The 26,827-nt window shown below is 44.5% G+C and overlaps 1 protein-coding gene across 1 annotated transcript; it reads right to left on the reverse strand.

Moving 5' to 3' along the window:
• Positions 1–670: 670 nt before the first annotated feature.
• On the reverse strand, positions 671–26,789 carry wdr97 (WD repeat domain 97). The gene is made up of 22 exons (XM_014180642.2): positions 26,554–26,789; positions 25,847–26,262; positions 25,074–25,663; positions 24,836–24,957; positions 23,951–24,671; positions 23,337–23,485; positions 22,895–23,131; positions 19,629–19,719; positions 19,208–19,340; positions 18,793–18,869; positions 18,456–18,519; positions 10,316–10,474; positions 9,926–10,078; positions 9,646–9,801; positions 9,288–9,431; positions 7,793–7,951; positions 6,956–7,150; positions 6,716–6,837; positions 6,315–6,483; positions 5,648–5,814; positions 5,467–5,528; positions 671–1,222 (listed from the first exon to the last, which is right to left on the reverse strand). The coding sequence occupies exons 2-22, from the start codon at positions 26,081–26,083 to the stop codon at positions 1,047–1,049; spliced, it is 4,083 nt and encodes a 1,360-aa protein (XP_014036117.2). The 5' UTR covers positions 26,084–26,262; positions 26,554–26,789; the 3' UTR covers positions 671–1,046.
• Positions 26,790–26,827: the final 38 nt, after the last annotated feature.

Genomic DNA, 26,827 nt, shown 5'->3' on the forward strand with positions numbered 1-26,827 from the left:
ATTCTTCTGCTTAATGTTGCTTTTACTCCTTTAAGGTGAATCGCTTTGAAATACAGTACTGTGCAAAAGTTTTAGGCTGGTGTGAAAAAAAGGATGTATATAATACTTTCAAAATAGACATGTTAATAGATTATATTTATCAATTAACTAAATGCAAAGTGAGTGATCAGAAGAAAAATCTAAATCAAATCCATATTTGGTGTGACCACCCTTTGCCTTCAAAACAGCATCAATTCTTATGGGCACACTTGCACAAAGTCAGAGATTTTGTTGGCATATAGTCAGGTGTATGATTAAACTATTATACCAAACAGGTGCTAATGATCGTCAATTCAATATGTAGGTTGAAACACAATCATTAACTGAAACAGAAACAGCTGTGTAGGAGGAATACAACTGGGTGAGGAACAGCCAAACTCAGCTAACAAGCTGAAGACAGTTTACTGTCAAAAATCATACACCATGGCAAGACTGAGCACAGCAACAAGACACAAGGTAGTTATACTGCATCAGGAAGGTCTCTCTCTCCCAGGCAGAAATTTTAAGGCAGACAGGGGTTTCCAGATGTGCTGTCCAAGCTCTTTTGAAGAAGCACAAAGAAACGGGCAATGTTGAGGACCGTAGACGCAGTGGTCGGCCAAGGAAACTTACTGCAGCAGATGAAAGACACATCATGCTTACCTCCCTTCGCAATCGGAAGATGTCCAGCAGTGCCATAAGCTGTTTATTCGGTACTGTTAATTTTCCATCTGCAATATAAGCTTATATTTATATTAAAGCAAACAATGAACAAATATCTCTGGCATATCAGTTCATATCGCGTCCATATTGTCCATGGAACAACACACAACAGTTCAATTTTTACAGACGTTTACAGTCATTCAAACTTTATTTGTATTGAGTGAATCAAGTGATATACAATAAAAAAAGATATATACAAGAGATGTTTAATTCAAACAAGAGTATATCTGTTTAGCTGGTCTTTGTCGGGGAAAGAGAAAAGTCTTGGGTGCGGGGAAGAATATCTTGCTGCTTGGGAGGCTGTGTCATCTGTAGTAGTGTACATAGGAGCGCTCCAGGATGAAGTAGCGTCGCGGCGAGGCCTTCAAACAGTGCTGGTCCACAGGGAATGGAAAGGGGGACAGGCTGACCCTCGGCAGGGTGAGGAACGGGGTGAAGCCCATGAGGACAGGGCGGTTTGAGAGAGGGGGCAAGATCACACCTGTTTTGAAATAAAAGAGACTAAGATCAGACCCTTTGACTTTACAGCATTATTCTAAAATTGATCAAATAAAAACTTTTCCTCATCAATCTACACACAATACCACATGATGACAAAGCGAAAACAAGTTAAGAAAATTTTGCAATTGTATTAAAATTTAAAAATATACCTTATTTACATACAGTTGAAGTCGGCATACACCTTAGTCAAATACATTTAAACTCCGTTTTTCACAATTCCTGACACTTAATCCAAGTAATAATTCCCTGTTTTAGGTCAGTTAGGATCACCACTTTATTTTAAGAATGTCAAATGTCAGAATAATAGTAGAGAGAATTATTTCTTTCAGCTTTTATTTCTTTCATCACATTCCTAGTGGGTCAGAAGTTTACATACACTCAATTAGTATTTGGTAGCATTGCCTTTAAATTGTTTAACTTGGGTCAAACGTTTCGGGTAGCCTTCCACAAGCTTCCCACAATAAGTTGGGTGAATTTTGGCCCATTCCTCCTGACAGAGCTGGTGTAACTGGGTCAGGTTTTTAGGCCTCCTTGCTCGCACACACTTTTTCAGTTCTGCCACAAATTTTCTATAGGATTGAGGTCAGGGCTTTGTGATGGCCACTCCAACACCTTGACTTTGTTGTCCTTAAGCCATTTTGCCACAACTTTGGGAGTATGCTTGGGGTCATTGTCCATTTGGAAGACCCATTTGCGACCAAGCTTTAACTTCCTGACTGATGTCTTGAGATGTTGCTTCAATATATCCACATAATTTTCGTTCCTCATGATGCCATCCATTTTGTGAAGTGCACCAGTCCCTCCTGCAGCAAAGCACCCCCACAACATGATGCTGCCACCACCGTGCTTCATGGTTGGGATGGTGTTCTTCGGCTTGCAAGCTTCCCCCTTTTTCCTTCAAACATAACGATGGTCATTATGGCCAAACAGTTCTATTTTTGTTTCATCAGACCAGAGGACATTTCTCCAAAAAGTACGATCTTTGTCCCCATGTGCAGTTGCAAACCGTAGTCTGGCTTTTTTATGGCGGTTTTGGAGCAGTGGCTTCTTCTTTGAGGAGCGACCTTTCAGGTAATGTCGATATAGGACTTGTTTTACTGTGGATATAGATACTTTTGTACCTGTTTCCTCCAGCATCTTCACAAGGTCCTTTGCTGTTGTTCTGGGATTGATTTGCACTTTTCATACCAAAATACGTTCATCTCTAGGAGACAGAACGCATCTCCTTCCGGAGCGGTATGACGGCTGTGTGGTCCCATGCTGTTTATACTTGCATACTATTGTTTGTACAGATGAACGTAGTAACTTCAGGCATTTGGAAATTGCTCCCAAGGATGAAACAGACTTGTGGAGGTCTAAAAAAAAAATCTGAGGTCTTGGCTGATTTCTTTTGATTTTCCCATGATGTCAAGCAAAGAGGCACTGAGTTTGAACGTAGGCCTTGAAATACATCCACAGATACACCTCCAATTGACTCAAATGATGTCAATTAGCCTATCAGAAGCTTCTAAAGCCATGAGATCATTTTCTGGAAGTATCCAAGCTGTTTAAAGGCACAGTCAACTTAGTGTATGTAAACTTCTGACCCACTGGATTTGTGATACAGTGAATTATAAGTGAAATAATCTGTCTGTAAACAATTGTTGGAAAAATTACTTGTGTCATGCACAAAGTAGATGTCCTAACCGACTTGCCAAAACGATAGTTTGTTTACAATAAATTTGTGGAGTGGTTGAAAAATGAGTTTTAATGACTCCAACCTAAGTGTATGTAAACTTCTGACTTCAACTGTAAGTACTCAGACGCTTTGCTATGAGACTCGAAATTGAGCTCAGGTGCATCCTGTTTCCATGGATCATCCTTGAAATGTTTCTACAACTTGATTTGAGTCCACCTGCGGTAAATTTAATTGATTGGACATGATTTGGAAAGGCACACACCTGTCTATATAAGGTCCCATAGTTGACAGTGCATGTCAGAGCAAAAACCAAGCCATGAGGTCGAAGGAATTGCCCGTAGAGCTCTGAGACAGGATTGTGTTGTGACAGGGTACAAAACAATTTCTGCCGCATTGAAGGTCCCCAAGAACACAGTGGCCTCCATGATTCTTAAATGGAAGAAGTTTGGAACCACCAAGACTCTTCCTAGAGCTGGCCGCCCGGCCAAACTGAGCAATTGGGGGAGGAGGGCCTTCTTGGTCAGGGAGGTGACCAAGAACCCGATGGCCACTCTGACAGAGCTCCGGAGTTCATCTGTGGAGATGGGAGAACCTCCCAGAAGGACAACCATCTATGCAGCACTCCACCAATCAGGCCTTTATGGTAGAGTGACCAGACAGAAGCCACTCCTCAGTAAAAGGCACATGACAGCCCACTTGGAGTTTGTCAAAAGGCACTTAAAGACTCTCAGACCATGAGAAACAAGATTCTCTGGTCTGATGAAACCAAGATTGAACTCTTTGGCCTGAATCCCAAGCGTCACGTCTAGAGTAAACTTGGCACAGTCATGACTGTCCTGTGAGGATCACAATGGGTCAGATCAGCTTGGCAATGGCTGACAATAACCAGACCTTCTCTGACCCGCAGATGGGAGGAGGTAACTGGTGTAGGGGGTTTTGACACCTCCACACCTGGTCGTAAATTAAGCAAGAGAGGACTCTCTCTCTACCCTCCAGTATTGGCTAAAGGAATATCCCTTTGTCTCCAGAGACTTTTGCCAACCCAAAACTCTAATGTCCAAAAAGTGAATAATGGAACAATAATTCTAACATAAAGAATGTGGGGAATGGTCAGTGGGGAGATGTAGAAAACTAATGTCATATTGTTTTTCATTTTGTGATGTCATTTAAAACCTTATGGACGAAATACTGTAACTTGGAAAGGATACCCCTTTATCTGTCAGGTTTCCATCCAATACGTTGTGCATATGATATGAAAAATGAGGAAAGTATTGTTGTTAAGATAGGAATGTGATTATAGGACTCATATGAGATAATGTACAAAGGATATAATTAGAAGTTAAGTAGCCACGGCCCAAGTGAGGTCAGAAGAGCATGTCAGACGGACGGAGCAGTCCTCTTTGGCCAGAGTGCATAAAAAGCCTTGGTAACGAAATTAACTTTAGATCAGAAAAGAGTAGAGCGGTCGCTACACATCTGACGTGGTTGGAACTTTGAACCTCAACATGAGGTGAAGAAAATGAACTCACCTACTGTACCAGACCAGGACATCGCCAGTCTGCAGCGGCGTGTGTAAAGTGGTTTGGAACTTTGACTATCTACCTTAGGTGGAGAGAGGAGAAGTCCCTTCTCAGACAATCACTGGTACAGCTAAGTAGCTGTTCTGAGGAATGGTTGGATGGAATGAACACCCAATGCAGACCAGACAACTAGGAAGAAGGACATAGTGACCTCTTGTCTGGAGTCACATCTGGAGGAAACCTGGCACCATCCCTACGGTGAAGCATGGTGGTAGCAGTATCATGCTGTGGGGGTGTTTTTCAGTGGCAGTGACTGGGAGACAAATCAGGATTGAGGGAAATATAAACAGAGCAAAGTACAGAGAGATCCTTGATGAAAACCTGCTCCAGAGTGCTCAGGACCTCAGGCGAAGGTGTACCTTCCAACAGGACAACGACCCTAAGCACACAGCCAAGACAACGCAAGAGTGGCTTTGGGACAAGTCTCTGAATGTCCTTGAGTGGCCGAGCCAGAGCCCGGACTTGAACCCAATCGAACATCTCTGGAGAGACCTGAAAATAGCTGTGCAGCAACGCACCCCATCCAACGTGACAGAGCTTGAGAGGATCTGCAGAGAAAAATGGGAGAAACTACCCAAATACAGGTATGCCAAGCTTGTAGCATCATACCCAAGACAACTCGAGGCTGTAATCGCTGCCAAAGACGCTTCAACAAAGTACTGAGTAAAGGGTCTGAATACTTATGTAAATGTAATATTTCCATTTTTTTATTTTATTATTTTGCAAAAATGTCTAAAAACCTCTTTTTGCTTTGTCATTATGGAGTATTGTGTGTAGATTGAGGAATATATATATTTTTTAAATCACGTTCCAGCCTTATTCTAAAATTAACATAATGTTGAAAAAGTCAAGGGGTCTGAATACTTTTCGAATGCACTGTATACAAGCTCTATACTGAAATGGTTGTTAAGAGCTATTGATTGCATGGATATTCTGTTCACCATACCACGGAGGGCTAAACCTTACCTGGAGGCTTGCGTATCCTGGACATGCTGTAGGTCTCTCCAAGACGTTGGATTGGCTTAGATCTAGATAAGAATGCACACATACAACGAAGCAATGTGTCAGAATATTGCGTTACGAGCTGAAAAGGTGAGGTATGTGACATTTGTTTATGTGATGGGGGGGTGGTACATCTGTCTGGTACCTGGAGGATTCAGGGAGACGCAATACTGTGTCTTTGCGCCCCTCTGGTGGGACAGTCTGTGCCTTCAAAAACATATCCCTTTTGACAGAGCAGAAGTAGTTGAGCACATCCACTGGGGTGAAGAGGTTCTTCCCTGCATTCTTCGGGAACAGAGAACTGTTCTGGCCCTGCAGATCAAAGAGAGGGGAGACCAGCTATCAGTGGTTGCTGGTGGCACTAGAAATCAGACAGGCTCATAGTAATGGCTGTAACAAATTATGGAATGGTGTCAAACATGGTTTCCATATGAATGATACCATTCCATTAACTCCATTCCAGACATTTTTATGAGCCATCCTCTCCTCACCAGCCTCCTCTCCCAGATATTGCTAGGCAGACCTACCATGTTAAACAGGCAAGAACCAGTTTGGGAACCAGTTGCGCAACACTGCGCTTGCCAGTAATCTCATATGCTCATATGAGACCTCATATGCTCATATTTAGAGGTGTTAGGTTCAATGAAAAGGACATTGGCAGCCCAGAGCAGTGCATTGCTGATTAATTCCTCCTGCACCTGCTCTTCTCCTTCTACTTATTTTTATTGGCGGTGGATGAGGTGAGTTTCCCATTTCTATGTAAGCGCTTTGAGCATCTGGAAAAGCAATATATAAATCTAACAAATGATTACCTTGTATTTTGAGGTCCAGGAGTGCAGCCACTCTGCAGCCATCTCTTCCAGGCTCTTCCAGGAATCAGGAAGGTCCTGGACCATGGAGTCCCAGGGATCCATCTCCATGGCCAGCCACGGGTCAGCGTCCTCCACGCCCATCACCTGCAGCAGGCACATCACTGTTTTTCTGCCAACAGGAGGACCAGACACCCAGAGTTAAAGGCCACCATTCACTGGTTGCAACCCAAATGGCTCCCTATTGCCTATATATTGCATTACATTTGACAAGGGCACTCACTATCGCAGCTAGATGAATCAGAGCTCAGAATTCACCATTACAGGGAAGCAGAGTTGAGGACTTACTATGGTGACCTCAATGAAAGTGAGTATAGAGAAAGACTGGTGCGGCATAGACTCACTGAAGTCCCAGTTCTTTGCGGGCCAGTAGAGTGAGGAGCTCCACAATGATCTCATGGCTTTCAGGACCCAGACACACCAACACGTTGAGTATTTCACTCACCACTCGCTGCTCCTCATCGGACTGAAACACACAACATACACACAAACCCAGACATGGTTTAAAATCCAAATTCACAATGGCGGAAAAAAACAGATTCAAACATTAAAAAGCATACCAAATTCCACAAGAGAGGACATACCATATTTGATGAGGTGTTGTTGCGTAGAGAACCCATAAGCCCCTTGCTGAGCTTGTCTGTGTTACCTAGCTCCCCCTGTCTGCGTAGAGTGATCAGCGCGCTCAGGATCCTCATCTTTAGTTGGGCACCACAACTCTGCATGTAGTCCAGAATCTGCATGGAGAACTCCTCAGGGCACAGGGACTGCCTGATACACTTCACACACACAAGAACACCACCAACACATTAGTCTCATTGTCCTAGTCCCAAATGGCACCATATTCCCTGTATAGTGCAATACTTTTGATCAGAGCTCAATGAGGGCTCTCGTCGAAAATAGTGCACTAAATAAGGAATAGGGTGCCATTTGGGTCGCAAACTTCCCGTTGACAGAGAAAATACAGACAACAATAACCTACAGGGGCAGCTGATAAATTACAGCAGTGGTATTCAAACTTTTTCAACTGGGACTTTCTTTTGCCCGAATTTCTCATGACCCCACCCTACCCCCAAAATAATGACACAATCTTAAAATCGGGATATTTACATTTTTACATCAACAAATAACCTTCAATTCATTACATTTTCATCTCTTATCAAAATGAAAATAAATTAATACATTTACTCAACAAAGTTCTGTTTTTCCTTATCTTTCTCAAAAACGTTTGTATATTGTCCCATACAATAACCTGTACTCTTACTTTTTTGGGAGGGGGGGGTGACCCCACTGCAGTTCCCCCACGTGACCCATACTTTGAATACCACTGATTTACAGGGTTTCTAAGGAATTTTCCCCAGTAGAATAATTTGTTTTTTGGGATGAAAAATGGTGTGCTTGCTTCAGCTAAAAATACTCACCCTTTGGTCTTGGTAGATATCCTTGAACCAGTCCTCCTCCACAAACTGTTTAAGGAATCCTGGGATCTCGGGGGTGGGTGTACGGGGTGGTGTTGGGGTTCTAGGGGGAGGTGGGGTCGGCAGTTTGGGTTTCTTAGTGGGAGGGACAGCCTTTGGAGGCTAGGAGTGGAACACAAAACATTCATCAGACCTGGGCCTGTATCCACAAAACCTCTCAGAGTAGGAGTGCTGATCTAGAATCAGTTTTGTATTTTAGATCATAATAAATAAGATTATATGGAAAGATCCTAGATCAGCACTCCTACTCTGAGACTCTTTGTGGATACGGGCCATGAGCACACGACAGCTGCCCTTCATACAGCCCCGATACCGGAGAAGGCTGGTGAAGGGAGGACAGGCTCATGGTCTACACCTGCATTCTACACCTGCATTGCTTGCTGTTTGGGGTTTTAGGCTGGGTTTCTGTACAGCACTTTGATATATCAGCTGATGTAAGAAGGGCTATATAAATACATTTGATTTTGATTAATAATGGCTGGAATGGAATCGATTTAATGGAAAGTATCATATCTTTGTCTTATGCAGCTGTGTGACCCAGTGGGTGAATAAACTTGGTTTGAGCTTTACTAGTTGTCCATGAGTTTTCACTCTGTTTATTTAGAACCTAACAGTATTTCAGATATTATTGTATTACTTTGTGATCAAATAAAGAAAATTGTATTTGCCTGATTTGCATATATACACACGAGGTGTATTTGCATATATGAATAAATTAATATAAAGGGGTGGAACAGGGCTACCGCCACCAAAAACTTGCTATGTCTAGGCCTACCTGCACTCACCTGCTGTGTCTAGGCCTACCTGCACTCACCTGCACTTTCTAGACTTCCTCATTAATACTGTTGTCATGTTCTCTTGCATAATTCAACAAGTGTGTCAAGAGAAGGATACCCACGCAATTTAAAATCAAAACGCTTGGCTCTAGTTCACACCTATCTAAACATACTTTACATTGTTTGCGAGATCAGACATAGTATCACCATAATCCGAGTGTTCATATTTGGAAGTTGCTTTCATTTCAGCGCATCTAATTAAACATTTCAAATAATTTTTTGTTTAAACTAACACTCACCAAAATGAAGTGATCTTTCTTCTCTTTCTTGTGATGTAAGTGTCGAGACAGTGCGCTAAATCCCTGACGAAGCGTTAGAGTTCCTATAGATGCAACGGAAGGCCAATGTATTCCACTGATCCCATTTCAGCCATTACCGGAGTGAGTTTGACAGGTCATTACAAACGTTTCCGCGGTCGCTACGTTAACGGGAATGGCACAGGCAAGAGTGGGAAAGTGTCGCAAGAGTAAAATGAAAGCCATCAATCCAGTGATATTTCAGTGATAAGTGGATTTGGCACCCTTCAAACACAGGAAATGGATGGCTGGAAATAAGAGATCCAAAGGTGGGAGGGGCATGTGCGTTGCTAATACACCACTCACCCTCATTACGTAGGCTGGCTTCTCTGGAGTGGGAGGTGGGGGGCTCTTCTCTTTCTGAGGGCTCTTCACCAGCTGTATGGGGGAACCTATGTCCAGTTCCTCATCGCTCTCATACACCAGAAACTGAACTTCTTCAGTATCACCCTATGAGAAAAACCAAACCAACAACCTGTTTGAAATTCCCTCAATCTTATCACAGAACATACACCGATTCTCCTCTTCTGAGGCCATATGTAACAAGCATATCAGAGTTTGAGTGCTGATCTAGGATCAGCTCCCCATGTCCATGTAATCTTATACATTGTGATCTAGAAGGCAAAACTGATGCTGAATCTGGTCTCTGTAAATATCCTCTCACCTCCTCTTCATAGTCCTTCTCATCCCTCAGTTTGAATGTTTGCTTGGGGATTGTGTTTTCCACCACAACGTCTGGCCACAGCTGGCCCACTAGCACAGAGTTAGGGATGAAGCCCACCGGGTTGCTCTGTGCTGGGGCTGGCTCTAGCTCCTCATCCTGCAAAGGGACAGACAGAGGACTAAGGGAGGTGTGGTTACTTCGTCTCAATCGATCTATTACTTAGCTTCAGGAATTAGAGGGACAGCAGACAGATATGCTAAACTGAACCAGTGGCCCTCACCTGCCCTGGCCTGGTTATGGGTGGCAGGGGCTTGGCCAAGTTGGGGTTTGGGAAGAAGCCATTCCTTAAGGTGGGTGGGGTGAAAGGTCGACGGTCAGGTAGTTTTGGAGGAAACAGAGCTGCATGAAGGTCAAACATGTCCTCATCGCCAATCTGAGATATAATCAGAACAAACGTTCATTAGTCTGCATATCTACACTGCATTCCCACTCTCAAGCAATGACATTTGTCCTTTCACATAAAACATTATATTATAGGTGAGGTTATGGGTTCTTCTCTCTACATCTAACAAAAGGGCACATACTGCTTTAATCATCTTTCAGACTCCACTTGGCAGAGTACATTCCTACCCCAATCATCTTGTAGCTAATTGTTCTCAGTATAAGGAACCTTAATGTTGAGGGGCTGGCTGTAGATGATCCTCATATAGCGGTCAAAGGCCTCCTTCCTGGTTTTCAGCGTGGTGGGAGGTTTCCTCTTCCTTCTCTCTGTGGTGCCTTCCTGGAGTGAGGCCAGGTCTCTGTTCCGAGCCAGCAGCGCCTCATACTCCTGAGTGACAGGGAGTGGGTGGAAAAACTGTCATTACACCACTCGCACATTAGGTATGGGAACACACACATTGGCCTTAATTTATCAAACAAACTGATCAAACCTAAAAAGAAAATAGCAGTAGTGGAGAGTGGGGTACATTGAGCCAAAGGTTTAGTTGAGCTACCCCTTGTTTCTAGGAAACCATACACAAAATGAATGTGACCAAATATTTAGCGCCAGCTAGCCTAGTGGTTAGAGCATTGGGCCAGTAACCGCAAGGTTGCTAGATCAAATCCCCGAGCTGACTAGGTAAAAATCTGTCGTTCTGCCCCTGAACAAGGCAGTTAACCCAGGTCAATGATGACCTGTTCCTAGGCCATCATTGTAAGTAAGAATTTGTTCTTAACTGACTTGCCTAGTTAAATAAAGGTTCAATAAAAAATGTATGGAGTCTGTGAAGAAGGAAACCACATGGAAAAAGTGGTAAGCAAGATAAGTCACAAAAACAAATTAATTTATTGCGTAATAGATTTCATGATGCTTGTATCTAAACCAAAGTAGATTGTTTAGGTCCTAAACCTAGCATTAAAGTGTATCATTGTAGTTGTATGGGCTAACATACAGTGCATTTGGAAAGTATCCTTTTTCCACATTTTGTTACGTTACTCTTATTCTAAAATCTTATTCTAAAATCAATCTACACATAATGACAAAGTGAAAACAGTTTATTTGACATTTTTACTAATTTATAAAAAATAAAAAAACTGAAATACCTTATTTACATAAGTATTCAGACCCTTTCCTATGAGACTCGAAATTGAGCTCAGGTGCATCCTGTTTCCATTGATCATCCTTGAGATGTTTTTACAACTTGATTGAAGTCCACCTGTGGTAAATTCAATTGAATGGACATGATTTGGAAAGGCACACACCTGTCTATATTAGGTCCCACAGTTGACAGTGCATGCCAGAGCAAAAATCAAGCCATGAGGTCGAAGGAATTGTCTGTAGAGCTCCGAGACAAGATTGTCTCGAGGCACAAACCTGGGAACGGGTACCAAAACATTTCTGCAGCATTGAAGGTATAAGGCTGTAAGACTAAAGCTGTAACATAACAAAACGTGAAAAAGTCAAGGGGTCTGAATACTTTTCGAATGCACTGTAGTCCAAATGTTTTATGCATAATAGGCCGATTCCGAGTTAAGTGCAAGTAAATGGAACGTAATTCCCATTTTATACACTTTTCTCTCCACGCTTATTCTGACATTTAACTTAAGCATGAGAATAGCATGTTATTCAACAGCTATTCGTTGGGGGTGGAGATCAAAGACATGAATGTGTGGCAGAGGTGTGTCTACACATTCGCCGCATTCTAACCTTGACTTAATTCCCTCATAATTCCACCACCTTTATGAGAGATGAAATGATGAATAACCTGTTGGTTCCTTAGTGGGACAACATTATCTACTTATTATTGATAAGAGCTAGGTAAACGAGTAAGCCGTTTGGATAAGGGGATTGTAAATATAAATGACAATTGTTTTAGATCTATTTTACCTTATACAGTGGGGGGAAAAAAGTATTTGATCCCCTGCTGATTTTGTACGTTTGCCCACTTACAAAGAAATGATCAGTCTATAATTTTAATAGTAGGTTTATTTGAACAGTGAGAGACAGAATAACAACAAAAAAATTCTGAAAAACTCATGTCAAAAATGATTTGCATTTGAATGAGGGAAATAAGTATTTGACCCCTCTGCAAAACATGACTTAGTACTTGGTGGCAGTGCTAGAGGCATCACTACAGATCCGGGTTCGATCCAGGGCTGTGTCGCAGCCGTCCACGACCGGGAGACCCATGAGGCGGCGCACAATTGGCCCAGCGTCGTCCAGGTTTGGTGAGGGTTTAGCCGGCTGGGATGTCCATGTCGCATCGCGCTCTAGTGACTCCTTGTGGTGGCCGGGCGCATGCACGCTGACTTCGGTCGCCAGCTCTACAGTGTTTCCTCCGACACATTGGTGTGGCGGCTGGCTTCCGGGTTAAGTGGACAGTGTGTGAAGAAGCAGAGTGGCTTGGCGGGGTCGTGTTTAGGAGGACGCATGGCTCTCGACCTTCGCCTCTCCCGAGTCCATACGGGAGTTGCAGCGATGGGACAAGACTGTAACTACCAATTGGATATCACAAAAAAGGGGTAAAAAGTACCCCTCAAAACAAAAACTAAAATAAACATGTACATGTGAGAAAGAGAATCTATAATAGAGTAGCAGAGGCACACAAGGTCTTATGTGATGACATGGAGTCTGAACTTGCTAAACATATAAAGAATTTCGCTGACCACTGTCATGGGCTTAGTAGCCTCAAATGCAGAGAACTTGCCTATGAATTGGCACGTCGAAACAACATCCCTGTCCCAGACAACTGGTCAAGAAATGGAAGCGTAAGTGATATTGAACAGAGAGATCTATATGTGAACGCAAGCCTACATTTAAGATATACAATATACCACACCCCCATTCCAACAGGAAACCATCACCCACCTACTCCAAGGCGGCTCAACTTACCCTGTCCCTATGCTCAATTTACCCCATAACCGGGTTAATTTGTGCCAAGAGACCACTTTTTTTTGTACAAGCAATGTTTTCAAAACGGTTATGTTTACACAAATTCAGAATATTTTCTGCGATACACAACATCCTGATATAAACTCAGCAAAAAAAGAAATGTCCTCTCACTGTCAACTGCGTTTATTTTCAGCAAACTTAACATGTGTAAATATTTGTATGAACATGACAAGATCGAACAACTGAGACAAACTGAACAAGTTCCACAGACATGTGACTAAAGTAATAGTCAGTAATTGGTGTGGCCACAAGCTGCATTAAGTACTGCAGTGCATGTCCTCCTCATGGACTGCACCAGATTTGCCAGTTCTTGCTGTGAGATGTTACCCCACTCTTCCAACAAGGCACCTGCAAGTTCCCGGACATTTCTGAGGGGAATGGCCCTAGCCCTCACCCTCCGATCCAACAGGTCCCAGACGTGCTCAATGGGATTGAGATTCGGGCTCTTTGCTGGCCATGGCAGAACACTGATATTCCTGTCTTGCAGGAAATCACGCACAGAACGAGCAGTATGGCTGATGGCATTGTCATGCTGGAGGGTCATGTCAGGATGAGCCTGCAGGAAGGGTACCACATGAGGGAGGAGGATGTCTTCCCTGTAACGCACAGCGTTGAGATTGCCTGCAATGACAACAAGCTCAATCCGATGATTTTGTGACACACCTCCCCAGACCATGCCGGACCCTCCAACTCCAAATCAATCCCGCTCCAGAGTACAGGCCTCGGTGTAACGCTCATTCCTTTGACGATAAACGTGAATCCGACCATCACCCCTGGTGAGACAAAACTGCGACTCGTCAGTGAAGAGCACTTTTTGGCAGTCCTGTCTGGTCCAGCAACGGTGGGTTTGTGCCCATAGGCGACGTTGTTGCCGGTGATGTCTGGTGAGGACCTGCCTTACAACAGGCCTACAAGCCCTCAGTCCAGCCTCTCTCAGCCTATTGCGGACAGTCTGAGCACTGATGGAGGGATTGTGCGTTCCTGGTGTAACTCAGGCAGTTGTTGCCATCCTGTACCTGTCCCGCAGGTGTGATGTTCAGATGTACCGACCCTGTGCAGGTGTTGTTACACATGGTCTGCCACTGCGAGGACAATCAGCTGTCCGTCCTGTCTCCCTGTAGCTCTGTCTTAGGCGTCTCACAGTACGGACATTGAAATGTATTGCCCTGGCCATATCTGCAGTCCTCATGCCTCCTTGCAGCATGCCTAAGGCAAGTTCAGGCATTTGAGCAGGGACCCTGGGCATCTTTCTTTTTGTGTTTTCAGAGTCAGTAGAAAGGCCTCTTTAGTGTCCTAAATGTTCATAACTGTGAACTTAATTGCCTACCGTCTGTAAGCTGTTAGTATCTTAACGACCGTTCCACAGGTGCATGTTCATTAATTGTTTATGGTTCAATGAACAAGCATGAGAAACAGTGTTTGAACCCTTTACAATGAAGATCTGTGAAGTTATTTGGATTTTTACAAATTATCTTTGAAAGACAGGGTCCTGCAAAAGGGACGTTTCTTTTTTTTCAGAGTTTATATGTAGAATGTGGACACCCTTGAAATTAGTGGATTAAGATCACCATGCACAATGCCTAGCGCCAGCTGGAGTGGTGTAAAGCTCGCTGCCATTGGACTCTGGAGCTGTCAGGGGTGCGTACTGGCGGCAGAGTAGTCAGACGCAGGAGAGCAAAACTGTGTTTCCAACGGCTCAGTTTAAATCATCAAAACCCACCGGATACAGAACAATGTAATAAATGGGTACATAACACGACGCACACCAGAACATAACGTGCACAAGCACTGACAACAAACAATTACGGACAAGGACATGGGGGGGGGAACAGAGGGTTAAATACACAACATGTAATTGGAACCAGGTGTGATGGAAGACAAAACCAGTGGAAAAGGAAAAGTGGATCGGCGATGGCTAGAAGGTCGGTGACGTCAACCGCCAAACGCTGCCCGAACAAGGAGCGGGACCGACTTTGGCGGAAGTCGTGACAGGAGCAGTGGAAACGCTTTCTCTGGAGTAATGAATTATGTTTCACCATCTGGCAGTCCGATGGACGAATCTGGGTTTGGCGGATGCCAGGAAAACGCTACCTGCCCCAATGCATAGAACCATCTGTAAAGTTTGGTGGAGGAGGAATAATGGTCTGGGGCTGTTTTTCATGGTTTCGGGCTAGGCCCCTTAGTTCCAGTGAAGGGAAATATTAACGCTACAGCATACAATGACATTCTAGACGATTCTGTGCTTCCAACTTTGTGATATCAGTTTGGGGAAGGCCCTTTCCTGTTTCAGCATGACAATACCCCCGTGCACAAAGCGAGGTCCATTAAGAAATGGTTTGTCGAGATCAGTGTGGAAGAACTTGACTGGCCTGAACAGAGCCCTGACCTCAACCCCATTGAACACATTTGGGATGAATTGGAACGCCAACTGCCAGCCAGGCCTAATCACCCCAAGATCAGTACCTGACCTCACTAATGCTCTTGTGGCTGAATGGAAGCAAGTCCCCGCAGCAATGTTCCAACATCTAGTGGAAAGCCTTCGTAGAAGAGTGGAGGCTGTTACAGCAGCAAATACAGCAGCAAAGGGGGGACCAACTCTATATTAATGCCCTCTCCTCGATGTTATCCTCACAAATAATCCTGATAGGTATCAGTCTGGTGTTTTCTGTAATGACCTTAGTGATCACTGTTTTACAGCCTGTGTTATAATGGCCGCTCAGTGAAACAACCTGTCCTGATTTGTCATAGACTCTTGCTAAAACACTTTAATGAGCAAGCCTTCCTTCATGAACTGGCCTCTGTAAAATGGTATAGTATTAGCTTGATCCCCTCTGTTGAAGACGCTTGGACCTTGTTTTTTTTATATTTTCAGTGGTATTGTTAACAAACACGCCCCCATAAGGAAAATGAGAATTAAAAACAGGTTCAGCCCCTGGTTCGACCGTGATCTTGCAGAGTTACTCCACCTCAAGAATTGCATTTGGCGAAAGGTTCGGCACACACATACTCAGGCTGACTGGCTATTGTTCAGGCAAATGAGAAATAAGTGCACTCAGGCTAACCTGAGTAGATTTTTCTATATAGATTTTCTATTGTGTTTTTGACTGTACTTTTGTTTATCCTATGTGTAACTCTGTGTTGTTGTTTTTGTCGCACTAATTTGCTTTATCTTGGCCAGGTCGCAGTTGTAAATGAGAACTTGTTCTCAACTGGCCTACCTGGTTAAATAAAGGTGAAATAAAACAATAAAAAATCCGGAAGGCCAAAGTTAGTTACTTTAAGGAGCTCTTCTCTCTCTATGGGTCTTTGAGAAGAGCGTGGGGAGATCAAACTGATCCTAACTGTTATAGGCCTATTTATATTTTGCCCTGTTTATCAAAAGTGTTGGAAAAACAAATCAACTGACTGGCTTTCTTGATGTCTATAGTATCCTCTCTGGTATGCAATCTAGTTTCCGCTCAGTTTATGGATGTGTCACTGCAACCTTAAAGGTGCTCAATGATGTCACCATTGCCCTTGATTCGAAGTAATATTGTGCTGCTATTTTTATTGACTTGGCCAAAGCTTTTGATACGGTAGACCATTCCATTCCTGTGGGCCGGCTAAGGAGTATTGGTGTCTCTGAGGGGTCTTTGGGCTGGTTTGCCAGCTACCGCTCTCAAAGAGTGCAGTGTATAAAGTGAGAAAATCTGCTGTCTCAGCCACTGCCTGTCACCAAGGAGGTATCCCAGTTTCCAATTGGCTCATTCATCCCCCTCCTCTCCCCTGTAACTATTCCCCAGGTCGTTGCTGCAAATGAGAACGTGTTCTCAGTCAACTTACCTGGTAAAATAATGGATAAATAAATAAAATAAAATCCCAAGGCTCGATCGTAGGCCCTACGCTCTTCTCAATTTACATCAACAACATAGCTCAGGCAGTAGGAAGCTCTCTCACCCATTTATATGCAGATGATACAGTCTTATACTCAGCTGGCCCCTCCCCAGGTTTTGTGTTAAATGCTTTTCAACAAAGCTTTCTTAGTGTCCAACAAGCTTTCTCTACCCTTAACCTTGTTCTGAACACCTCCAAAACAAAGGTCATGTGGTTTGGTAAGAAGAACGCCCCTCCTCCCACAGGTGTTATTACTGCCTCTGAGGGTTTAGAGCTTGAGGTAGTCACCTCATACAAGTACTTGGGAGTATGGCTAGACGGTGCACTATCCTTCTTTCAGCACATATCAAAGCTGCGGGCTAAAGTTAAATCTAGACTTGGTTTCCTCTATCGTAATCGCTCCTACCTCACCCCAGCTGCCAAACTAACCCTGATTCAGATGACCATCCTACCCATCCTAGATTACGGAGACATAATTTATAGATCGGCAGGTAAGGGTGCTCTCGAGCGGCTAGATGTTCTTTACCATTCGGCCATCAGATTTGCCACCAATGCTCCTTATAGGACACATCACTGCACTCTATACTCTGTAAACTGGTCATCTCTGTATACCTGTCGCAAGACCCACTGGTTGATGCTTATTTATAAAACCCTCTTAGGCCTCACTCCCCCCTATCTGAGATATCTACTGCAGCCCTCATCCTCCACATACAAAACCTGTTCTGCCAGTCACATTCTGTTTAAGGTCCCCAAAGCGCACACATCCCTGGGTCACTCCTCTTTTCAGTTCGCTTCAGCTAGCGACTGGAACGAGCTGCAACAAACACTCAAACTGGACAGTTTTATCTCAATCTCTTCATTCAAAGACTCAATCATGGACACTCTTACTGACAGCTTTGTGTGATGTATTGTTGTCTCTACCTTCTTGCCCTTTGTGCTGTTGTCTGTGTCCAATAATGTTTGCACCATGTTTTGTGCTGCTGCCATGTTGTGCTGCTGCCATGTTGTTGTTATGTCGTGTTGCTACCATGGTGTGTTGTCATGTGTTGCTGCCTTGCTATGTTGTTGTCTTAGGTCTCTCTTTATGTAGTGTTGTGTTGTCTCTCTTGTTGTGATGTGTGTTTTGTCCTATATTTATATTGTATTTATTTTTTATTTTTAATCCCAGGCCCCCGTCCCCGCAGGAGGCCTTTTGCCTTTTGGTAGGCTGTCATTGTAAATAAGAATTTGTTCTTAACTGACTTGCCTACTTAAATAAAGGTTAAATAAATACAATATTTAAAAAATGCCCATGATTTTGGAATGAGATGTTCGACGAGCAGGTCTCCGCATACTTTTGGCCATGTAGTGTATCTTTGTTAGAAAGAATACTATATTTCCCTTGCTGTAGTGATGCTGAATGTAACAAATGGCTCACCTTACCCCACACTCCTTTACACTCAATTCCATGCAAAGCTTTCTCTCGTTCTCCTCTCTCTCCCTTTCATATTCTGGGTAAACTCACTGGATCTTTGGTCATGTCCTGCTTTCCGTTGGGCTGCTTCTCTGGTATGGGGGAGACCACAGTCCTGATGGTAGACAAAAGCACGTCACACACTCAATAATGTCCAGGTTACGGTAAATGTAACATAACTATTATATAGATGTAAATAAAAACTGTAAATCTATAGATAATACATTTTGGCCCAAAATCCCAATAAATACGTAGATTTACCAGCGCAAACGGAATCCATAGATTTACTGTTTATACACATTTACTGTAACAAACAGTCATAACTTGTCATAACTTGTCTATGATGTTCATTATGTCACATTATATGTAGAGACGGAGGGTAGCTTACTTGGTTTTGCTTGTCCTTGTTGAGATGTGAGATATGGGCAAGTCAGGGATAGGATCTGACATCTCAGTACAAAGGAGCTATGGATGTATACAGAGCATAGGCACAGCAAAGGTATCATTACACAGTAAGCACTTATTCTACATTATCTCACTGAAAATGCCTAAACACGTATTCACCCTCCAAGACCCATTCTAATATATAAGCCATTTAGCAGACACTTTTACCCAACGCGACTTATAGTAGTGCGTGCATCGATTTTCATATGGGTGGCCCCTGTGAAAATCGAACCCATGATCCTGGCATTGCAAGCACCATGCTCTACCAACTGAGCCACACTACGACCACCACAAGAGACCAGTCTGTCGTCACCACCTCTCCCCAGTATTTCACCACCCCTTCCCCCCAGTCAGTATACCCGTAGCTGGAAGTCATGTGGCAGCAGGTGGGTGCAGCGGATCCTATACAGGTCCCCTCTGATGCCTAGGAGCAGATCTCCCCTCTGCCCACTGTAGGCCAGACACTCAGGCTCCGCACTCAGCTGGAGGGTTCTTAGAGGGACAAGGAGTGCAGAAATTACTAACACACACACACCCCTTACAGAAAAACACATGATTTTACATGTGGAAAATCACATGTGAAATCATGTGAAAGCGTGTTTTTGGAACTCTTCCCATATGATTACGTTTTCACATGTGTATGTTCATGTTATCACATGTTGCTTTACATGTTGTCACATGTTATCACATTAACTTCACATAAGATGAACACTTCATGTTCAAATGTGAAATTCATGTGTTTTTTTCCCATTAGGGACACACACAAACACATTGACTGACCTGAGGAGGCGGTTATCTTCATCCCAGATGCGAACAGTTCCATCCTGACTGCTGGAGGCAAACACGCTGAGCTGATGGCACACACAGAGCCCTGCACTCTCACACACACACACACCAACACACACACACACACACACACACACACACACACACACACACACACACACACACACACACACACACACACACACACACAAAGACAATTAAAAAACCTTGTCCGAGGATCACCTACTGAACAAAAATATAAACATAAGTGTAAAGTGTTGGTCCCATGTTTCATGAGCTGAAATAAAAGATCCCAGAAATGTTCCATATGCACAAAAAGCTTATTTCTCTCAGATTTTGTGCACAAATTTGTTTACATCCCTGTTAGTGAGCATTTCTGCCTTGCCAAAATAATCCATCCATCTGACAGGTGTGGCATATCAAGAAGATGATTAAACAGCATGATCATTACAGAGGTGCATCTTGTGCTGGGGACAATAAAAGGCCACTCTAAAATGTGCAGTTTTGTCACGCAACAACAATGCCACAGATATCTCAAGTTTTGAGGGAGCATGCAATTGGCATGTTGACTGTAGGAATGTCCACCAGAGCTGTTGCCAGAGTATTTAATGTTAATTTCTCCACCCCAATGTAGTTTTAGAGAATTTGGCAGTACGTCCAACCGGTCTCACAACTGAAGACCACGTGTAACCACGCTGTCACAAGCGTTGTTAAGGACAGACCAAGGCGCAGCGGGTATAGTGCTCATTCTTACTTGTTTATTTAAAGAGAACACTTAAACAAAGAAAAAACAAACGACAGCAAACAGTTCCGTAAGGTTCACAGACTATAACAGGAAATTAACCACCCACAAAACCCAAAGGAAAACAGGCTGCCTAAGTATGGCTTCCAATCAGAGACAACGAAAGACACCTGCCTCTGATTGGAAACCACACTCGGCCAAACCTGGAAAAAGAAACATAGAAAATGAAAACTAGAACCAAAATCCCCTAGACCAAAAAAAAAAAAACACACAAAACAAACACCCCCTGCCACGCCCTGACCATACTACAATGACTACAATGACAAAAGTCCCATTTACTGGTCAGGACGTGACACACGCCAGCCCAGGACCTACACATCTGGCTTCTTCACCTGCGGGATCGTCTGAGACCAGTCACCCGGACAGCTGATGAAATTGAGGAGTATTTCTGTCTGTAACAATTCCTTTTCTGGGGAAAACTCATTCTGACTGGCTGGGCCTGGCTCCCCAGTGGACAAGTCCACCATGACTGCGCCACTGCCAATTCATGTGAAATCCATATGATTAATGGGTCAGAGACATGGGAGGAATTTCAGTCCGGGACTCATAGCTACATGGCAAGTTCTCATTGGTCCAAATTGTCTATATATCGGGCCTGAAATGGGATACACGTTATCTGGCCATTGGCCCAATTTTATTGCCAGGAATTCTAATTGGTCAACCACAGGCTAGGGTTGGGGGTATAAAACTACATCTGCCTCTTTGTTCTGTGGAAAGAATCACTGAAGACAGGGGAGAATGAACAGCTACCTTTCAGCATAACATCTATGATTTGTCCTCTTTGAATAAACCTATTTTTCTCCCCCTGATTTGCTTTGGGGTCTGTGTAATTGAAGAGTAACATCAACAGTTAACCTGTTATGGCTAGGGGGCAGTATTTTCACGGCTGGATAAAAAACGTACCCGATTTAATCTGGTTACTACTCCTGCCCAGTAACTAGAATATGCATATAATTATTGGCTTTGGATAGAAAACACTTCAAAGTTTCTAAAACTGTTTGAATGGTGTCTGTGAGTATAACAGAACTCAAATGGCAGGTCAAAACCTGAGAGATTCCTTTACAGGAAGTGGCCTGTCTGACCATTTCTTGAACTTCTTTGCCATCTCTATCTTTTACAAAGGATCTCTGCTCTAACGTGACACTTCCTACGTCTTCCATGGGCGCTCAGAGCCCGGGAAAAACCTGAATGTCGTCATCCCAGCCCCAGGCTGAAACACATTATCGCCTTTCTCAAGTGGCCGATCAAGGGACTGTGGGCTTAGGCGCGTGCCCTGGCCGCCCCCGTCTTTGTGATTTTTCCTCTGTTTGCCGAAAAGGAGATTCCCGGTCGGAATATTATCGCTTTTTTACGAGATAAATTGCATAAAAATTTATTTTAAACAGCGGTTGACATGCTTCGAAGTACGGTAATGGAATATTTAGAATTTTTTTGTCACGAATTGCGCCATGCGCGAGACCCTGATTTACCATTTCGGATAGTTTCTGGAACGCACGAACAAAACGCCGCTATTCGGATATAACGATGGATTATTTTGGACCAAACCAACATTTGTTATTGAAGTAGCAGTCCTGGGAATGCATTCGGACGAAGACAACAAAGGTAATAACATTTTTGTTATAGTAAATCGGATTTTGGTGAAGGCTAAACTTGCCGGGTGTCTAAATAGCTAGCCCGTGATGGCTGGGCTATGTACTTAGAATATTGCAAAATGTGCTTTCACCAAAAAGCTATTTTAAAATCGGACATATCGAGTGCATAGAGGAGTTCTGTATCTATAATTCTTAAAATAATTGTTATGCTTTTTGTGAACGTTTATCGTGAGTAATTTAGTAAATTGTTAGTAAATTCCCCGGAAGTTTGCGGGGGGTATGCTAGTTCTGAACGTCACATGCTAATGTAAAAAGCTGTTTTTTGATATAAATATGAACTTGATTGAACAAAACATGCATGTATTGTATAACATAATGTCCTAGGTGTGTCATCTGATGAAGATCATCAAAGGTTAGTGCTGCATTTAGCTGTCTTCTGGGTTTTTGTGACATTATATGCTAGCTTGAAAAATGGGTGTCTGATTATTTCTGGCTGGGTACTCTGCTGACATAATCTAATGTTTTGCTTTCGCTGTAAAGCCTTTTTGAAATCGGACAGTGTGGTTAGATAAAGGAGAGTCTTGTCTTTAAAATGCTGTGAAATAGTCATATGTTTGAAAAATTGAAGTTTTTGTATTTTTGAGGAATTTGTAATTCGTGCCATGCCTATCATTGGATATTGGAGCAGGTGTTCCGCTAGCGGAACGTCTAGATGTAAGAGGTTAACACAATGAATAAGATTACATGGACAATGTTGACCTGATCCTAGATCAGCACTCCTACTCTGAGACGTTTCATACGGCCCCAGATCTATAGTATCTAAAACACAGTATATTGTTTAACGGTATCTTCTGTTACTGTCTCACCCGTAATGCAGTCCAGATGGTCCTCACTGGGCGGATGGTCAGTGCGACTCTGGTTGAGCAGGCTGAAGTGCACCAGGCTATAGGTGGCGCTATCGGGATCCTGGAAGGCTAGGGCCAGCAGAGGCCCCAACAGGGCCAAGTAGAGTGGAGGATGCCCACAGAAAAGGTTCAAGTGCAGGCTGAGACACTCCTGGGCATAGGGAAACACCCTCCATACCAGCACTGCCTTGTCCTCACCTGATGAAAGGGAGAGAATGGGATGATGACCACCATCATCATTACCATCATCACCAACATCATCACCCCCACCACCATCATCATCACCAACATCATCATCACCACCACCATCATCATCATCACCATTAGCATCACCACCACCACCATCACCACCACCACCACCATCATCATCATCATCCCATAGAGCAAATAGAGTGCTGCATACCGGCTGTGAGTAGGTAGCTGTTCTCAGGGTCTGCCTGCAGGGAGGTGATTTTCTGTCCGTTGTGCGCGGGGGTCCTGTACTGCACCTTTCCTGTATCCAGCATAAGCACACTCACACAGCCACCATTGTGCCCCAGCATTACCAGGAACCTGTCACAGGGGTAGTCATAGGGAGTCATAACATATCACTACTTTGGATGGTTGGCACACTATTTTGAGCTCCGGGGTGAAGTTTCCCCTAGGTACAGATCTAGGATCAGTTTCCCCTCCCCTAATCTCGGTTAACCCAGAACTCAAATCTTGCAAGATTACACCTCTCCCAATCCTAACCTCAAAAAATGCAAAACTGAACAGTGTCTAGGGGAAACTTCATCCAACACCCTGTCTTTTACCCTTCCCCCAATCCTAACCTCAAAAAATGCTAAACTGAACAGCGTCTAGGGGAAACTTCATCCAACAGCCTGTCTTAATTTAGTAACAGATTAAAACAGATTTAACATATTCAAACATTGAGTGCTTGTTTGGGTAATTACCGAGGGATTCACGAGCTAAATATAAAGGGACTGTCAATAATATCAAGACAAGTCTAAATTAGGGACACAGGAGGGGTCTTACCGGTTCTTGGCATCATGAAGAGGTTTCTTGTTCGTGGGTCTCTGGCATCTCTGCTCCTGCAGGCTCTTCCACTCGTCTAGCGCTCTCTGTCCGTCGGCTATGTTGCTGTAGAGCACCATGCAGGAGGCTGGGCCTGGCTTTGCGATCCACTGATCCCCCTCGCCATCCCTCTGCTCCTCCCTCTGCCATGGACCCTGTCCTCGTGCCTTCCACTCATCCACACACGTCGCTGGATTGGTCAGCGTGCTGGCCCGGATCAACGTTCCACCCTCCGTCAGGACCAATAGAATTTCTTTGTGCAAGCAGTAATCGGCGCACCTTACCCTCTGCCCGGCACCGAAGGAGGTTAGGACCGCCCCCGTCTCGGCGGCCACTAGCGTGACGTTACTATCCCCGCTGACGCAAAGCACCCGGGTGGGGTAGGGCAGGGGGCAAGAGGGAACTACTATCTGTCTCACGGGACCACCCAAGTCCCCCCCCAGCCTGCAGTGAAGGTTATACAGGCTGCTGATGGTCCAGAAGTCCACTCCTTGCTGGGAGAAAGTAAAGAAGGTGCCCCCTTTCATCGGACCCCCCAGGGCCAGAGGGGGCTCCCCTCCTTCGATGGGGAAACACTGGACCTGGTCCCCCCCCTCTATGCTCCAGCAACGCAGGGTCCCATCCAGGGAGGCAGAGAGCAGCAGGCCAGACTCCGGACAGCAAGCCAGAGAGGTCACCACACCTACGCACACACACACACACACACACACACACACACACACACACACACACACACACACACACACACACACGTAAAGAGTGTTGTGACCTTTGTTGAATGCATTTGACTTGACTAGCTGGAATCATAGGGAAGGTTTTTTCCCCCCAACCAAGTGGTTATCTCACCAGTGTGTCCTACGAACGCCATACAAAGCCCCCAGTCAGGACCCCACACTCTGATGGAAACATCTTTGGACGCAGTGACCACAAAGTCCAGATGAAAGCTGTACACCAGTGCAGTGATATCCCTGAAGAAAAGAGACATGTTCACTCTGTCTGCAGATCAGTTGAGGTGACATTTTGCCAAAAACTGCCCACTGTCCAACAACCATGAACACACACACACACACACACACACATTTACCGTAGGTGGAGGTTCCTTTTGTGCTCCAGAACACGCCCAGCAGTGAGGTCAACGACAACCACAGCTCTCCTGTAAACGACGAAGGCCCTGTGATGCCTCTCGGGGCCTGGGGGGGCCAACGCCAGCTGGGTAAAAACGCTGTGGCGCCCAAGACCCTCCGTCACTCTCACCCGGCACACCATGTGAGTCAGACACCACACACACACGTTCCCCGCCCCCGCTGTCACCAGCTCCAGGGACTGCTCTGTGACCTGGCAAACCCGCACATCCAGAGGGTCTAGAGCGTTGGCTAGGGGGCGCAGCTCACTGTCCAGCAGCGTGAGGCTTGCCCCGGGCCCCCAACCCACCAGACGCCCAGGGAGCTGAGTGGAGGTTAGGCCCATGTAGGGGACAGAGACAGAGGCGGGTGGGAGGTCACGGAGACGCCCGTCTGGGTGGTACATAACGACCCTGCCTTCCCTGTGAAGGCTGATGAACCCTGCCGCCCCCTTGCCATAGGTCATGTGGCGCACAGGGTCGTTGCAAGGGAAATTACGTAAGTGCAGCAGGCCATGGGTGAAAACAGCACTCTTGACATCGAAGCTTCTTATCTAGGAAAGCGAGAGAGAGAGTTAGGATAAATAGACATTTATTTTCTGATGTCGCCTACCGATTTAACAATGCCAAAGACAGAGGTTGCATCCCAAATGGCACCCTATTCCCTATATAGTAAACTATACATGGTCTATAGGGAATCGGGTGCCATTTGGGACACACAGAGACATCTTATTTACCTTGTTCACATTCTGCTTCATTCCAGTGCTGAGGAACTTCCACATCCTGCGAGCTTTCCCCTTGGTACTCTCCTCCACCGAATTCCCCCTCCCTCTCCGTAACTCTGACCCCCATGAGCGTCTAACCGGCCTGACTGCTCCCTCCTGGTCCGCTGTTGTGGGGCGGGGGGTAACCCGCAGCGTGCTCTTCCTGTCCAGGTCAGTTTCGTCGGCGAGGGGAGGGGAGGCCATCCCCATGTCCTGCACGAAGCCTTGCTCCTCGTCTGTGTTGTCTGCTGAGTTGAGCGTGGATATTTTGCATGCACTTCCTCTCTAACTCCGATGGGGTGGTTTTGGTGTTCTTTGGCACTCGCAAATGTCTTTAAGCCTAAAGCTCAGTCTAAATGTCAGACCCTTTAGTTCAGTTGAAATATTTTCTGGTGAAGAGGGGAAAAAAATATTTCAGGCTCCAACCTGTTTTCTATTTGCCAGATGTGACAGTTGCTTTCAAGGCACTCTATCAAGACAACACCTTTGAAATTGTAGCATTCTGATGATAGATAACTACTACGTTATCTAAGCAGATGTTCATGTTTAGTAACTTTTCTCTATTATTGGATTCTAAAGTAGCCTATACAAACCGGCAACATGAGACATTTTGATCAAAAACAGTATCTAATCCGTCAACGATGTCAATATTTATGAAACAGAAGAAAAACACCACTGACCGTGACCATGGTAGCATCCGTAGTTCTAAACAGTAGTTCTTTCTCACACCAAAGACTGTTGTCAGCGAGTCCAGTTACAACCACATTGTAGCTAAAACTCTTCCCACGTTGTAGAGAATCTTCATTGCCGAGCGCATACCATTCGTTGCTAGGATACGGGTCACTTGATTGAATGAAAATGTTCTGTTTGGACTCATGTCTCTGATGTTGGAATGATTTCAAGAATTCGATTTATTTTAGGCCTACCCCAAAGCCATATTATTTGGGGCGCTGA

The sequence above is a fragment of the Salmo salar genome, chromosome ssa29 (assembly GCF_905237065.1).
Source record: "Salmo salar chromosome ssa29, Ssal_v3.1, whole genome shotgun sequence".
NCBI lineage: Eukaryota > Metazoa > Chordata > Actinopteri > Salmoniformes > Salmonidae > Salmo > Salmo salar.